The 14,880-nt window shown below is 33.7% G+C and overlaps 1 protein-coding gene across 2 annotated transcripts; it reads left to right on the plus strand.

The window, feature by feature from the left end:
* Window positions 1-9,451: 9,451 nt before the first annotated feature.
* On the plus strand, window positions 9,452-14,412 carry LOC129313566 (uncharacterized). Of its 2 annotated transcripts, none has more exons than XM_054956796.1 (5): window positions 9,452-9,924; window positions 11,027-11,183; window positions 12,163-12,213; window positions 12,361-12,436; window positions 13,986-14,412. In XM_054956796.1, the coding sequence occupies exons 1-5, from the start codon at window positions 9,770-9,772 to the stop codon at window positions 14,138-14,140; spliced, it is 594 nt and encodes a 197-aa protein (XP_054812771.1). In that variant the 5' UTR covers window positions 9,452-9,769; the 3' UTR covers window positions 14,141-14,412. The 2 variants fall into 2 exon arrangements, with proteins under 2 accessions (XP_054812771.1, XP_054812772.1); XM_054956797.1 differs by having other exon boundaries at window positions 9,468-9,924; window positions 12,361-12,453.
* The last annotated feature ends 468 nt before the right edge of the window (window positions 14,413-14,880 follow it).

Raw genomic sequence — 14,880 nt, forward strand, 5'->3', positions numbered from 1 at the left:
CAGTCAATTAATTAATCTACTTTACCTTTATTTACCAACGTCAATTCCAATGCTTTCTAGTACAGAAGATAGTATTATTAGATCCACGATATAACCACATAGATTGATCAAAAGCCTATCCAGATTTCTTAGCCGTAGTCTCGATAGTAATGATTCTTGTATCCACAATTAGCTACCCACAAATACTTTGATTTAAGTTAATCCCATCATAACCTTTCTTAAATGCATTCATAACTTATAAGATTTGACAGTTGAGACTTATTTCATAATAGGTCCACTATATATGTAAAAATATGCATTTGATCTATCACTTACTAACTTTTCTTTCCTTGTCATAAAAGACTTGGAAAGGTGAACAAAAGTTTTCAATTTCTTTTGTAAAGTTTTGGAAGCTACTTCATTTTCAATTATTCAGGAGAAACATATTTAATCTTCGTAATCAATCTAAAAGGTTAAGTGTGTGCTTGATTTATCCCTTAATTGAGGTTAGAATAATCCAACCTTCAATTGAAGATAAAAACACTCAGTTAGATTTTGTTTGGATTAAAAAAATAAATAAATGAGTCGTGACACTCCAATGAGTGTTTTTCCTGAAGTTGTTTAGGGGGCTTTCATTTTAATGTGCGTCAAAAATTTTTCTCTTTTGGTTATCTTTAGCTTTTAGCCTTGTGTGAGCTTTTTGCTTCTTCCTTCCTCTTTCCTCCTTCACACATACAACTCTCTTGCTTAATGGTGGCACAGTGATTGTGTTGAAAATCAAGAGTGATTGTTTCAAAAAAAAAATCCAACTAGAAACTAGTTATATTTTGCAGAAAGAGAACAAAAACAATCTTGGAGGAACCAATGAATAAAAGGAAATAAACCTTGATGGAGAAAGAGAAGAGAAATGCGAGATGAGAAAACTCATTAGTCATTGTATAGCTTTCTCTGCCTCTTGTTTTGAAAGTCGAACAGTTACAGTGGCAAATATAAGTAATATCCCAAGGAAGAGAAACAAGCTAAAGGGCTTTATATAAATCTCTTGCTTTAAGTTTAATTTTATTTTTTTAAAAAATATTAAATTAGTCACAAAAATATACATTACAAAATTCATGTCTATTTTTGTCATTATACATCTCAACTAACTTTTAAATCAAATCATCTAAATAAATTTTAGTTTACCCAACTGACTTTTTAAGAAAATATTCAAGCATGAATTACATTATAGTTACAAAAAAAAAATTGACCTCAATTTACTAACCTTAGTTAATTTTCAACCTCAGTTATAGATTTTTTTAATCCAAATACACCTAAGTCTTTCTATTAAACATTTCAAATTTTTTTTGGCATAATGCCTTGAAACCTAAAAAAAACATTTTTTCCACCAAATCTTTTGTCATATAAATTAAATTTCCTATAACTTTAGTTTGAAGAAATCTTCAAGACATAGATGCCTATTCATATTTAAATATAACAAGTATCTATGTATCAATTTAAACTTCAATGAAAAGTGCACCAATCACTTAAAATACTCTTGGCTCCCACATAAAGGAAAGTCTTCACTATCCTGACTGCAACCTTATACCTAAAGTGAGACATTGACCATTAATGTATATACACATATAAATCCTTTCATATATTAATGCTCTTAATTCTTAAACTCCATTTCCTTAAACAATTCTCATTCATTTATCAACTCAGTTAGTCCTTTAATCTCTTATTCTTGATAATTCCATTGTTCTCATAACAATGGTTCCTAGAGCTGTTACTACATGTGGTACCAATTCAACCCATGAATTTGTAACCAATTCTAATGCTAAGCCACACAATGTCTCTAGGATTCCTTGGTTCCTTGACCTCCTCACTCCCCATAAGACTTCCCAAAGATATATATATATATATATATAGCACATAGAAATAAAATTTTCCACGATTAAATAATGTACCTACTAGTAATCATTCCCTCAAATCCAGTCCCAACCAATCTAAACTTAACATTAGTCACATTACAATTTCAACCCTTTCATCTATTACTAATTTATCCATCCTCACATTTTTCTTTTCACTTAACTTTTATTCTCTTGCCACAATATGCATTTAAACCCCTTCCTTTAAAGAAGAACTATGAGATAAGTAATTAAGTATTTAATCAATAGATGGATATCTCTCATATCTATTTAGTACAGTCTAATTAGAAGGTACAATTTGTATTTTCTCAATCAACCACTTTCCTTTAAATTATTTGTCTCAAATTTTCCTTGCCACAAAGACAAACATACTAGAAACATGCTAACTTTATCCCTTCTCCCCTCATAAGGATGTAGCCTACCTTAGGAGGGTAAGTACGAATGATAGAAGGAATTAAAAGAAAAACACATGTAATGAATATATTTTGCCAATGTCTATATGATCAATACTCATGACAATTAATAATGCACTCATAAGCACCAACTCTCGAAACTTGAGAACCTAATGTTAACTTTGTAATGATATTCGTTATTAACTTCGATTAATTACAATTAACCCAGACCTTCCTCACTCAATAAGAATCAATTATGGCCTAAAGCAAAGTATGTTATTTATAATAGATGATCAAGAAGTTGATATCCTAAAAATCATTTGATATAAAATAATATAATTCAATAAAAATCAAAGTATAGGAAAACATGTTAAAACATGAAAATCAAAGACAACATTAAGAAATACCCATAAGGGGTAAAACAGACATTTTAAGCCAAACTGTGTATGTCCATCCTAGTTGGAAGTCCATTTGCCACGGCTTATGCCACAAAGGTATGTCTATTGTAACTAGTGAACACCTTCACCACGACCAGCATGTGCTTAGACATCCATCATGGCTAAGCCATCACTTGCCAAGGCCAACTCCAAATTAGCCTACTTGTCATGGCCAAACACTAATCCACTACAGCAAAGCACCTCTTTTAGATAAGATTACAACATGCGAGCAATTGACTCTAAAAACACCTAATTAATCATGCATGTTAAATGTATCTTTAAACATATAAAAGTATAGTCAATACTCAATCATAGATATCAAATGCATTTGCATATTGAGCCTTTTCTCAAAACATAGGTTACCAACAAAAATGCCCAAGTCCACAAGTAGGGCACAGGTGTAAATGATCTATATTTCACATATACCATATATGTATGAAACCCCAATGTTAGCAAAAAATGTAATATACTTCATTACACATAAAAGCAACTAGAGAGTACGATGTTACACTCTAGTGCTTCACCTTAAAGGCTTCCCTTTTGCCTTCCATCTCATCATCTTTAAGAAAAACATTAAGTAATAGGAGTGAGATTAAACAATGTTATTAACTAAAAAACTTAATGAAAGTATATTAAAGTGTGGCACTTGTGATAAAATCATAACATATAATTCAATTCATCATATAAATCATATTCACTTATATATCAATGCTTTATTATTAATGCAACCACCATATATCATCTAATAGAACGCATGAGTTAATAACTCTTATTGAACTAACCCGTGTGACTGGACTAGCTCTGCTCCGCAATTGCAAGAGTTCACTTAACTAAAAGCTTACACCCTTACTTTTAGATTATAGGTTCCCCTTCTTCAAATTTTGAGATGTTATAAATGCCTAACCCATATCGTCTAATCTAGGATCAGTGGTACTAAACATCGTGCCCGATCATTGCCATATACCTGTAGGTAATTGACAATATTAAGCACATCAATAATGAAATATGCCAACCACCATATGCAAACTAAGTAGAGGCTACACCATGTGGATTTTACCATCCTAGCCTTGTACTTCTTTAAGATGAATTCCCACTCTTATGCTCTTACCAATTCAATTTAACTTATACAAATCTACTCATGCATATCACAATAGCTAGCATACACTTAAACAACATAACTTGCAAACTACCATAACTCAAGCAACCACTTAATTACTACCACGCCTAATGATCACATTAACGACAAATCTAGTTTCAAAATACAATCCATCATATAAACATCATCAATGATTTGTAGTCAATCCAGGCATACATTGTATCATATAACATCATCAATAAATCATAACCAATCTAGGTATGCATTCTATTACATAACATCATTAATGACTCGTAGCCAATTTAGGCTAACAACTCATATCTCTTAATCACATAATATCTCTACCAACATAATTATCAAATAAGTATCACTATTAGGCATACTTTACATTTAACAACAATCTCAAGTTCACAATCCATAGCAAATTCTCGCTACACTTTTCATGTCACTAGTCACATAGTAATTCAATCACAATTACAGACACAATTATATGTAATAATAAGGTTTTTGGTTACCTCTACTCTTGAGTTACCACTTTAAGAGTTAAATTTAGATTTTTCAAGGGAGCTACTCCACACATAAGCTTCAAGCACTATCAATTTACAATCAAATTCAAAAAATGGTATTAATGACATTAGTTAACCTTTAATTGTAATTAAGGCATAATCCATTACTAAGCATAATTAAGCATATCTAACCCTAAAACTAACTCCTATCAGTTTATTTAACTCCCATTAAGCTTATTAATCACTATTATCAACTCTCATTAACTTAAATTCACTTATTTAAGATCAGGATTAACTTTAAACCCCTCATCAACATCATGTAATGTTGCCAACACTTAAAGCCAAAGTGTAAAAGTAGTAAACAATGTCTTTAGACTCTATTTAGGTCATAAATACAACATCTCAAAATTTATTTAAGAATTAAATTAATTAGAAGGTTTAATTAATTAATTAGCTTAATTAGGGGTTAATAATTGAGTTAGATTGGCCTTTTAGGCCTATTGGGCCCTTAAGAAGGTTAAAAATAGGGCTTTAGGAGCTGTTAGATCGAATTTGGCCTAAATTTTTGGTTTTTAGTAAAATTACCCATTTTGTGTTATTTGTTACAGGGAACAATGCTTCTTGTCATGATGAGCTTGTTAAGATTTTAAATCTAATTCTACAATTTGAAAAACACATAAGAGTTTGAGTTTGAGTGCTTATATGACCATTTTAAGGTTACTTTGCTAGGGTTTCAAGTTTAGGGATGACCTTAAGGTATTTTGGGGCTCCTATTGCCTTGGGTAAGCTCCCTCTACTTTTTCTACCTCTTTCCCCTTTGTTTTTTTTCGATTTATAACATTGGGTAGTTGAGGTTGAAATTAATAATGGTTTTAGAGCCACTCTTAGGACTTAAATAAGGTTTATTAACATTGCTTAATGCTCTTACACCTTAGTTCTGTCTAATAGCAACTTTAAATGTCCTTAATGAGAGGTTGATGATTTAACCTAATGTTAGATAATTAAGTTTAAGCTAATAGGAGGTATTGGCAGTAACTATTAGACTTAATGAAGGTTAAATAAAATAATGGATGTTAGTTTTAGGTTAGATAGACTTAGTTACTCTTAGTGGTTGACTAGGCCTTAATCACAATTAACCTTAGTAACTATTAGTCATTAATGCTGTTTTATGGCTTTATGTGTAGAGTATAGTACTCCAAAGCTTGAGTTGGTGGGTAGCTCTATAACGTCCTAAATTTAATTCTTAGTTTATTAACGAAGCAATCAAGTTTAATTAACTAAATTTGATGTAGAGAATGGTTAAAGATGATTAAGGGACCACTCGGGCTTGGTAATGATGTTAGGAAGTGGGTTTGAGAACGAGTACGGGCTAAGTAGGCCTAAAAGAAAGAGAAAATGGAGGTGTGTGGTTTTGTACCATGCACTACAGCATGTACATGATCTTTCCCGGTGCAGTATGTTGAGAAAGAGAGGGAAAGCCCCTTTGTGCCATCTGCTATGGTGCATGGTCACAAAGCATTGTGGTTAGGGCATTTTGTGCTGCACACCATAGCGCACAGCTAAAATTCTACAAAAAAAAGAGGAGAGCATTGATTTGTAAAAATTAGAGGAGGAACCGTAAGAAAAACAAAGAGAACTCTACTAGGGCTTCAATTTTAAAAAGGTTGGAGGCATTTTGAAGCTAACAAACCCTAAGAATAAGTCTTCTAACCTCTTCTTCTCCCTCCTTAATCTATTTTCTTAAGTTTTTAGTTATGGTTTGCAAGTAGGAGATGATTTTTGATCTATGACTCAAATGGAGTTAATAGGAGTTATTTGAAATATTTAAACTAGTGATTGAGGATTTTATTAAGGGTTTTACATGTATTTTGTAGGTGAGCTTCATTAATGTCTGAAAACAGGGCAATAAATTCGAGTTATGAGTGTTGTTGAGGCGTTAATGACTCAATGTGGTTTCAATATTGGTTAGTTGGGAATGGATAGAAGTTAATATACTTAATGGGTGAGCCTAAATGTGAGAAATAAGGGCTTTGAGTATTTTGTAAATGAAAAATGAGAGCTTGAAATGTGTATATAATAACGTTGATGAGTTTAGACATAATTAACTATAGATTAATCGTCCTTACACCATATTGGGTTTGAAGAGAAAGCTTGGAAGCAAGTTATTATAGATCGAACCTTTAAACTCTCAAAGGTTTTAAGATAACTAGGGAAATCTATTTTGTGCAATTATTTGTTAATTGATTTTGTTTTTGAAAACAGAAGAATAGACTTGAATAAATGAATATTGTGATTGTTAATATATGCTAAAATTGCATAAGGTTTTATTAACTTTGATTTGATCTTAAATATGAAGTTGATTTTGAAACGATTTCAAATCGTGATTATATATTGGAATGAGAAATTGGCAATTGATGTGATGATAGTGATTATTTGAGATATAATGGTTGAGTCTAGTGGAAAGAATGTAAACGTGATTGAGATTGAAAATAAAAATTATAAGTGATAAATGAAAATCATTGTCTTGCTCACGTGTTGAGACTAATTATATGATTGAGAATATAAGCTTGTAATAGTGAATTATAAGCATGTGTGAATGTTTGTGTGAGTGAGAGACATTACATGATTGTTAGCTGGAGTTCGCTCAAGGAGAGGAGTAGATAAATCCATATGGTATTTTATGGCCACTTTCCGACGCACGAAGGTTGGGCTTGTCCTACTATTTGTCGAGGGATTATCTCATGCTTTGTCAAGGGACTATAACCTAGTGAGATTAGCTTAAGGTATACGACACCCTAATGATTTAAGAATGGAGGAAGCAGTGGTCTGAGAGTGAGTACATTGATCTTTGGTTGGGTTACTCCTCACAATTAATGAGCTTAAATAGTCTAGTCACATAGATAGAGCCCTGATTGATAAAATAGCCTACGATTTCAATCAAAGAAAATAAGGGGAGTATGAGAAGGAATTAATCATGCATATGTGTATTCAACGTGTCATGTGGTTGATAAGTTTATAATAAGTTGTGTAATAATTATGCCACTGTCACATGGTTGTCTGTGTTATGGCAATGTGCATTAAGATTGTGGATTAGATTATTGTCACATGTTTGTTAATGTTGTGGCAATGTACCTTATAATTTGACTTGTGAAAAATGATAAAAAATTAATTTGTAAAATTAAAATTCGCTTTATGTAATCATATTTTTTAGTATTCAACTCCTATTTATATTTTTTTATCAATTAATATGCAATTGTACAGCATAGACGTACCTTAATCTTAAGTGGTTGAACTCACCTCTCTCTGTCAATATTTTACAGACTCTAGCTTAGGTGTAGATAAAGGAAAGATTTCGAAGGCTTAAAAATTTTAGTATTCATACTATAAAGCTTCCTTGATAACGGAAGTATGGAAACCAAAAGAAACTTTTAAAAACAATAACATACCAATATGTGAAATCCCAAAATTTACACTGTCCACCGTGTTGTAGGCCTTGCCTACTGCGGTGGATGGCACAGAAGGACTATGTCCCTCTCTGTGCATTGCACTGGGGCATATGCCTGCTGTCATAACAGCATTCCAGGCCAACTTTTGAAGCTTGTCATTTCACCATCCGATATTCGATTCAAGTGTCTACATGTAGTTCTTTGAGCTACCTAGCCATTGACACCAATCTCAAAATCAAATATTAATCCAATTGAAAGTTGGATACCTCAACACAAAATAATACCTTTTCTTTATAGAAACAACAGACAAAGTATCCAAACCCACATACCTAGTGTCAATAACCATAAAACCACTTGAACTAACTCAATTAGACCACAAATAACCTGTTTGCACAATTAAATCACAACAATAACATTCTACATAAGATTTGGCAATCAAACTCCCAAATTCAACATAATTCCAAAGAATAACAACAATTTACAATAATTATTCTTCTGGCCATTCAAACATACAAATCAACATGAAAATAGCACTTGCACTACTATCTCAATCTCTCACAACCATTACACCACCATTACAACATTTTAGGTTAAGATACCCTAAATTTACAACAAAATTCATATAAGTAACAACAAAATGGCTTTATGATCCTAAGTCGGCATAATAGTAACAATTAATTCGTTACAAAATCAAAAGAAAGAGAAAGGACTATACAAACACAGATTCCCTCGATAATAAGCAACACCATCCTTCCTTTTTGCCCTTATTGGAGCTTTCACATGAAATACGTAATCACAGGGTGAGTCGAGGACTCAGTAATCACATAATCTAATCAAATTATTCGGGTGTGAGAATAAATATTGAGTATGTGAAGTGACATATAAAACACATAACAAGTTACACACACACACTCACGTACGATCATAAAATGATATGCATAATCAATATACCACTTTATACCCCCCTTATATCTTTCAACTGAATCTGTGGAGTGACAACTCAATATAACCAAATTTATGTGACTGAATTAGCCCAAGCTCACTAATCGTGGGAGGCAGTCCTAACTAAGAGTGCCTTCGACCACTACATATCATTGATTTCTCTTGTCCATGAATACTAAGGGTGTCAATGCCTAATCTATCTCACATAGTACTGAGACTTCCAAACAAATATAAAACTGTGCACCGGAGCCTCCATGGTACCAATGTACCATATGAATTTCCAAACAACGTCTTTAGCACCATATTAGGGTGAATTCTCATTCTCTCATAATGATCATGTCAAACATATACTCAATAAATCTATACATAACCATAACATAGAATTTCTAGTAAGATGATCATTTCCACAAAAACTATAGAATTTCACAAATACTTATGCTTAAATATATGATTTAGTCAAATGTGAAAATGTTCAAAATATAATTTTCCATTTCACTTCACGTAGTGTTTCTAAATTCACAATCATTTCATATTAAATGAACTTTTGACAAATTAAAAATCAAACACACTTAATTATTATATTATAATATCAGTTTAACTCTCTCTCCATTTATGGGTAAGATTAAAAATATATTATTAATACAATTTTATTTTTTAAAAATTATCTTGCATATTGAAATAACGAAATTCTTTCAAAATCATCCTGTCACCTGGCTGGACTGCTACATTTTGTCTCAACTTGTAATTCACGAAATGTTTTTCTTTTTCGTCCTCGATTCGACTCGGAATTATTGTAGTTTTATGCTTCACTGTGCTGATCGCAGATCTCAGCCGTAGGCGAAACATCGAGATCGATGGGCTACTTCCTCCTTCTGGATCGCGCAATATGTAATTCGCCGGCCAATCTACGTTCACTATCTACGTTCACTTGCTGACCCACATCCTATCCGCTTATCGAACTCCGATCTTCTCTTTCCCGCCCCATAATCCATTGCCAGATAGAGAAGAAGGAGCTTGCGATTTTGTTAACGAATTGGTGTTTCTCGCAGTTATTCCTTGGTTCCATGGACGAAGTGATGACAATGGCTGATATTAATGCGGCCACCCAATCGACGCCATCTGCCGCAACTCCTACATCTCTGCTTCCGTCCAATTTCCCCCTTCTCTCGGCGTTTCTTTCGTTTGCGCTCGCCCAGTTTCTGAAGATCTTCACCACCTGGTCCGTGCTTATGCCCCTCCTCCTTTCTTTTTATTTTTCACGGTTTATGTCGATCTTACTTTTTTGGGTATGCTTTCATTTTAGTGATGTTTGATTTGTTCCATTGTTCTGCTGACCGGTTGATTTGGTTTTTGATCTTTACCGCACTCAGCTTTCCTTTTGCTGATTTGTAGCTCAGTATCTTTCCTGCTGCCACCGAAAATTGTTTATTGTCTCATGACTCTCATCTAATACACAGAAGCCTTGATGTGGAGCGGGGTTCGTAATTCCTTGAGTTCCCTTTAACTTTGACGGGGAGGATCGTCATAGAATGCGGCAGTTTTAGGTCTATAGCTTTGTATTCGAAGCATGCTGCTGCTGTTGATCATTTATATTAGGTCCAGAGGTTTGAAATTTAGTGTCTGTTGTTGGTCCAGTGAGAATGAAGATTTTCTTCTACACTTTCTAATTCCGATTGATCCAAGGAATAGTGAAATGGAATATCTCCTGGCAAATTTAGGGTTTGCTTTTAGAGTTTTTACATTACTACTTCAAGCAGTTTTGCGTTTTCCTTCCAGGAAGGATTGTTCATTAAAATTAGTTTCTAAAATTTATGCGATTTGCTGTTTGCATTGGCCGTATTTATGTAATATTTTTATTAAGAAAAGAGAGCAAGAAAGGGAAACCTTAAGACCTAATTTACACCTCTCAATTTTCTTGTTAGTGGAAGACTGTTGAGATGCAGCTTTTCTTCTTCTTTCTTAAATGTTATCTAAAATGTGAATCAATTGTTGTGTTTCCTTCTTCGGAGAATTTAGGTACTTGTGGTAGTCAGAACTTTTTCAGGTACTATTGGGGTTTTGATAAAATGTTATCGATTGGTTTCATGATTTAAGCTCTTCCTTGTTTTATATGTGAACCTAACTCTTTAATTTCACATTCTGTATGACTAATGCATGTATTTGTATACATGTTAAGTTGGACTTCACAAGTGTGATAAAATGCGAGGTTCTTGATACCTAATAATGCACCTGCACATAACGCTCTTGCTTGAAACAATTTGTTACTACAATCCTAAGTAAGATGAGCTCAAGTTTTCCAGATTTTTCTCCTAGATACTCAGGTATAAGGAAAGGAGATGGGATTCTAAAAGGATGCTTGATTCAGGTGGAATGCCTTCATCACATTCTGCTACAGTGTCAGCTCTAGCAGCGGCTATAGGTCTCCAAGAGGGAACAGGGTCACCTGCTTTTGCAGTTGCTGTAGTTTTGGCATGTGTGGTATGTACTTCATTTATGATCAAATATACTGCCCTTCTCTCTAATTAGCCTAACTTTCTAACTTCTTACATTGTTGCCTTCATTTGTGACCCTCATGTTAGTTATTCATGCAGTTCTGCGTTTCAATTTGGAATAAGCTTTACTCACTTAGTTCTTTTCGGATTCTTATGTATTCAGTCAACATCAGTTATAGTTGTCAAGGAGAAGCCATAAGTCGTTCTTTTGTGCAGAATTAAGTTTAACAATGACCTTCTGTAAGACTTGGGAGTAAATAGAGAAAATTATAACTACACCATGAATGAATACTCTATTATTTGGTGTGCAGTGGATTTCTTTCTGGAACCTCAAATTGTCTGATAAATCAGGAGATGCTTGTGAAGCCTTACTGTATTTATGATTGATGCATGGGATAATTAGGGATAAAAGGGTAGTTTGGGTATGTAGTTATATTCTCTGTAGATAAGTCTCTAGGTTGTAATGGGTCATTGTGAATGGAATTGTTATTTCTCTCTCCCTCTCTCCCTTCTACCTCTTCTCCCTCTCCCTCTTTCTCTTCTGACCCTATCAGTGATCTTCATGATAGTATGATAAGTAATAAAGAATATAATGTATCTGAGTTTGATATTAACTTACTATGCTTCTTGTATGCATCGTTTGCAGGCTGTGAAAGTTTAGGTCTTTTATTTTAATAATGAAAAATATTTTATTATGCAGTAAACACTGACACCTACAGTAGTATGCTGATTATTTCCTTCTCCATGTTTATAGCTTTGATGAAAATAACAAGTAACCATTGCCTAATAAATCATCCATTTCCTTATCTATATTATTCCCTCTTTTTATATATGAGTGATGAGTGATTTAACCCCTGGGAAAGTATCTTTGTCTCTGATGATCTCGCTTCCATACTTTCTGGTTGGATTACTATGTGCTTCCTCCAGTGAAGTGGGGATGATTAATCTCTTTGTAAATTTTATAGGTAATGTATGATGCAACAGGAGTTAGACTTCATGCAGGTCGGCAGGCAGAAGTAAGGCTCTTTATTTAATATTAATTTTGTTGACTTGCTTTAGTTTTATATCTGAATTTGTTACTCATCTCCTTCCAACACACATTATATAATGAATGCATATTTTGTATGCTATTTATGTCATTTTAATGTTTGTGTTCATGGCAGTTGTTGAATCAAATTGTATGTGAGCTACCACCAGAACATCCTTTGTCCACTGTCAGACCACTGCGTGATTCACTTGGTCATACTCCACTCCAGGTTTATTGTGTTTTAATGCTTACAATCAGTTCTGATTAAATGCTTGAGGATTATCACCTGAGTGTATGGGCCCTTCAACATTATATCATACATTTTTTTTTCCAAAATCAGAATTCATTAATTGAATGATGAAATTTTCCATACCTTTATAAATCGCAATCAGTTTCTTGCTTCTGTAAAAATTTATTAGTTCGTCTTCTAATTTCTATTTGTACATTTCTTCCTTAAATTCTTAAATTAACATAATTGATTCTTGTTAGGAGAAATGCATCTCTCGGTTCTTCTTGTTAAAAAATTATCATTTACGTTTGTCTGCCCACCACTTGAAGCTGTCATCGGTTATACATTAGCCTGAATCCAACTAACTACTTAGTTTTGGTTTATTTGTTTTTTAGGAGTACTTTGTCAAAAGAAATACTAATCTGGCGAGTTTTATGGTGGGCGATGGGGAAGTGATAATTGGAGTTTGGTGATTGTCATTTTACACATTCCATAAGTTGAAGAGAATGTTCGGTGCAACACACACACACACACACACTCGTACTGATTGGAACAGAATCGGAAGGGGAGATGCAACAGAACAGAGAGTGAGAGATGAGGGGCGAGAACAGAAAGGGAGAGGGAATTGAAGGAAGAACAGAACAGTGGGAAAGCAAGAGATTGACCAAGAATGTAGGGAGAGAGAACAATCAGATTTCTAGTATTCATTCATCATCCAAATAGTGTCTAATACAAGTACTAACTTAGTCTATTTATAGACTAGGATTTCCTTTCCCTTAAGGAAGCTCATCAACTTGCAAAATAAAACATAAAGTAAAAAGTAGAAGGCATAAAGTAAGTTCAGATTTCCTTCTTTAGAGGGAAACTTACAAAAATACTGAATAATGCAGAAGCAATTTGGCAATTTATTTCTTTCTAGAATAATATTTGCCATATTTTCTATCAATGTTTCCTGCAAGTTTTGATGTGTTAGGAACTGATCTTGATGATAATAGGGAGGGGTGAGGGACGTAATATGGAAAATAAATTAAGTATTCTTTTGTGTGCTTACCAGTAGATTCTCTAGAGTAACTTCTCCATGAGAATATCAGGGTTCTCCAAAAACTAATGCAATACCATATTTCACGTGTGACGTACAACTTGTATGTTCTTGGCATTGGCTGAACCTTTCAAGGCCTAATTTACTAACATGATTTATGGGACATGCTACTTATCACACGTGTAGCTAGTCCATATTACTTTAGTTATATCTCTTATGGTGTCGTATCACCTTTGATAGTGTATGCTCTCAGATTGCAGTATTTAGATTTTCTAAAATTTTAAGCTTGTCAGAGAGACAGTGGACTTTGCACAGTATACACTTCCATTATTTATGTCATTTTTTGGCCTTGCTTAAGAGAGACAGTACAGAAGATTCAAATCCCCTCATGTGTGATAGAGGGAAGCAATAAAGTTAATTTTATATTCCTGTCTGTCTAAATATATGATTAATACTTGGCATTCTGGTTTATTGCAATTTTTGTGGCGTGCAGGTTGTTGCCGGTGCTTTATTAGGCTGTTTTATAGCCATTTTGATGAGGACCTCCAGTTAGGCTGCTATTTGAACTATACTTACTACCATGCCACAAAGTGTCACTGCATGGCATTACTGAAGGAGAACACCATCGAAAGAGCAACGCTCCTGTAAAGAGGGTGGACGGTTCAACATTAATATTTGGGTATACTGCTGCTAGTTTTTGCTGGACATTGCCACTTGTACACATCAACCGACAATTCTATTACTTAATTTAGCTGACTGTAGTCATTCTTTAATGGATTAAAATCTGCACATTCTGAGATTGAAGGAATCATTGGTATGAAACAAGCTAGTTACTTCATTTACTTCAGCCGTGTATGAAGATTAGCCTATATATTTTATGGTAAAAATAGATAAGCCTATATATTTGTTTGTTATCATTATCTTTGTGGATTATCAGTTTTTTTTGGCTTGGAAGCTGTTGAATGCCCTTCATTTATAGATTAATGTCATCTTTGGCGCATAAGCTGACAGATTTGAGGCTCTCTTGTAGGATGGCATTCGTTATGTGAGGGGGAAGAAAACCATCGATCTCCCCATTTTCATTGTGGGGGACGTTTGAATTTATTTTCGGTCCTGATATAACTTTGAATATTGTTGTTTTTATTTAGTAAAGTGTTTTTTCACGGCCAATCCTGGCATCAAGCTGTCAACGAAGACCTTAGGCATTGTTTGCTACAAAGTAATGGGATGGATAGTGGGAATAAGTTTTAAAATTATGCTTGGTGTATCATGAAATTAAAAAAATAACAAGATCAAACAAAAATCGGCAATAAAGACCCAAATGCTTATATCCTCTTTCAATCATTGTTGCTCGACCTGGAAAGGGGAAAACTCTTCGGTTCAAATCA

Source organism: Prosopis cineraria, unplaced genomic scaffold, assembly GCF_029017545.1.
Source record: "Prosopis cineraria cultivar Desert tree isolate PC_DT_omini unplaced genomic scaffold, ASM2901754v1 PC6, whole genome shotgun sequence".
NCBI classification, from domain to species: domain Eukaryota; kingdom Viridiplantae; phylum Streptophyta; class Magnoliopsida; order Fabales; family Fabaceae; genus Prosopis; species Prosopis cineraria.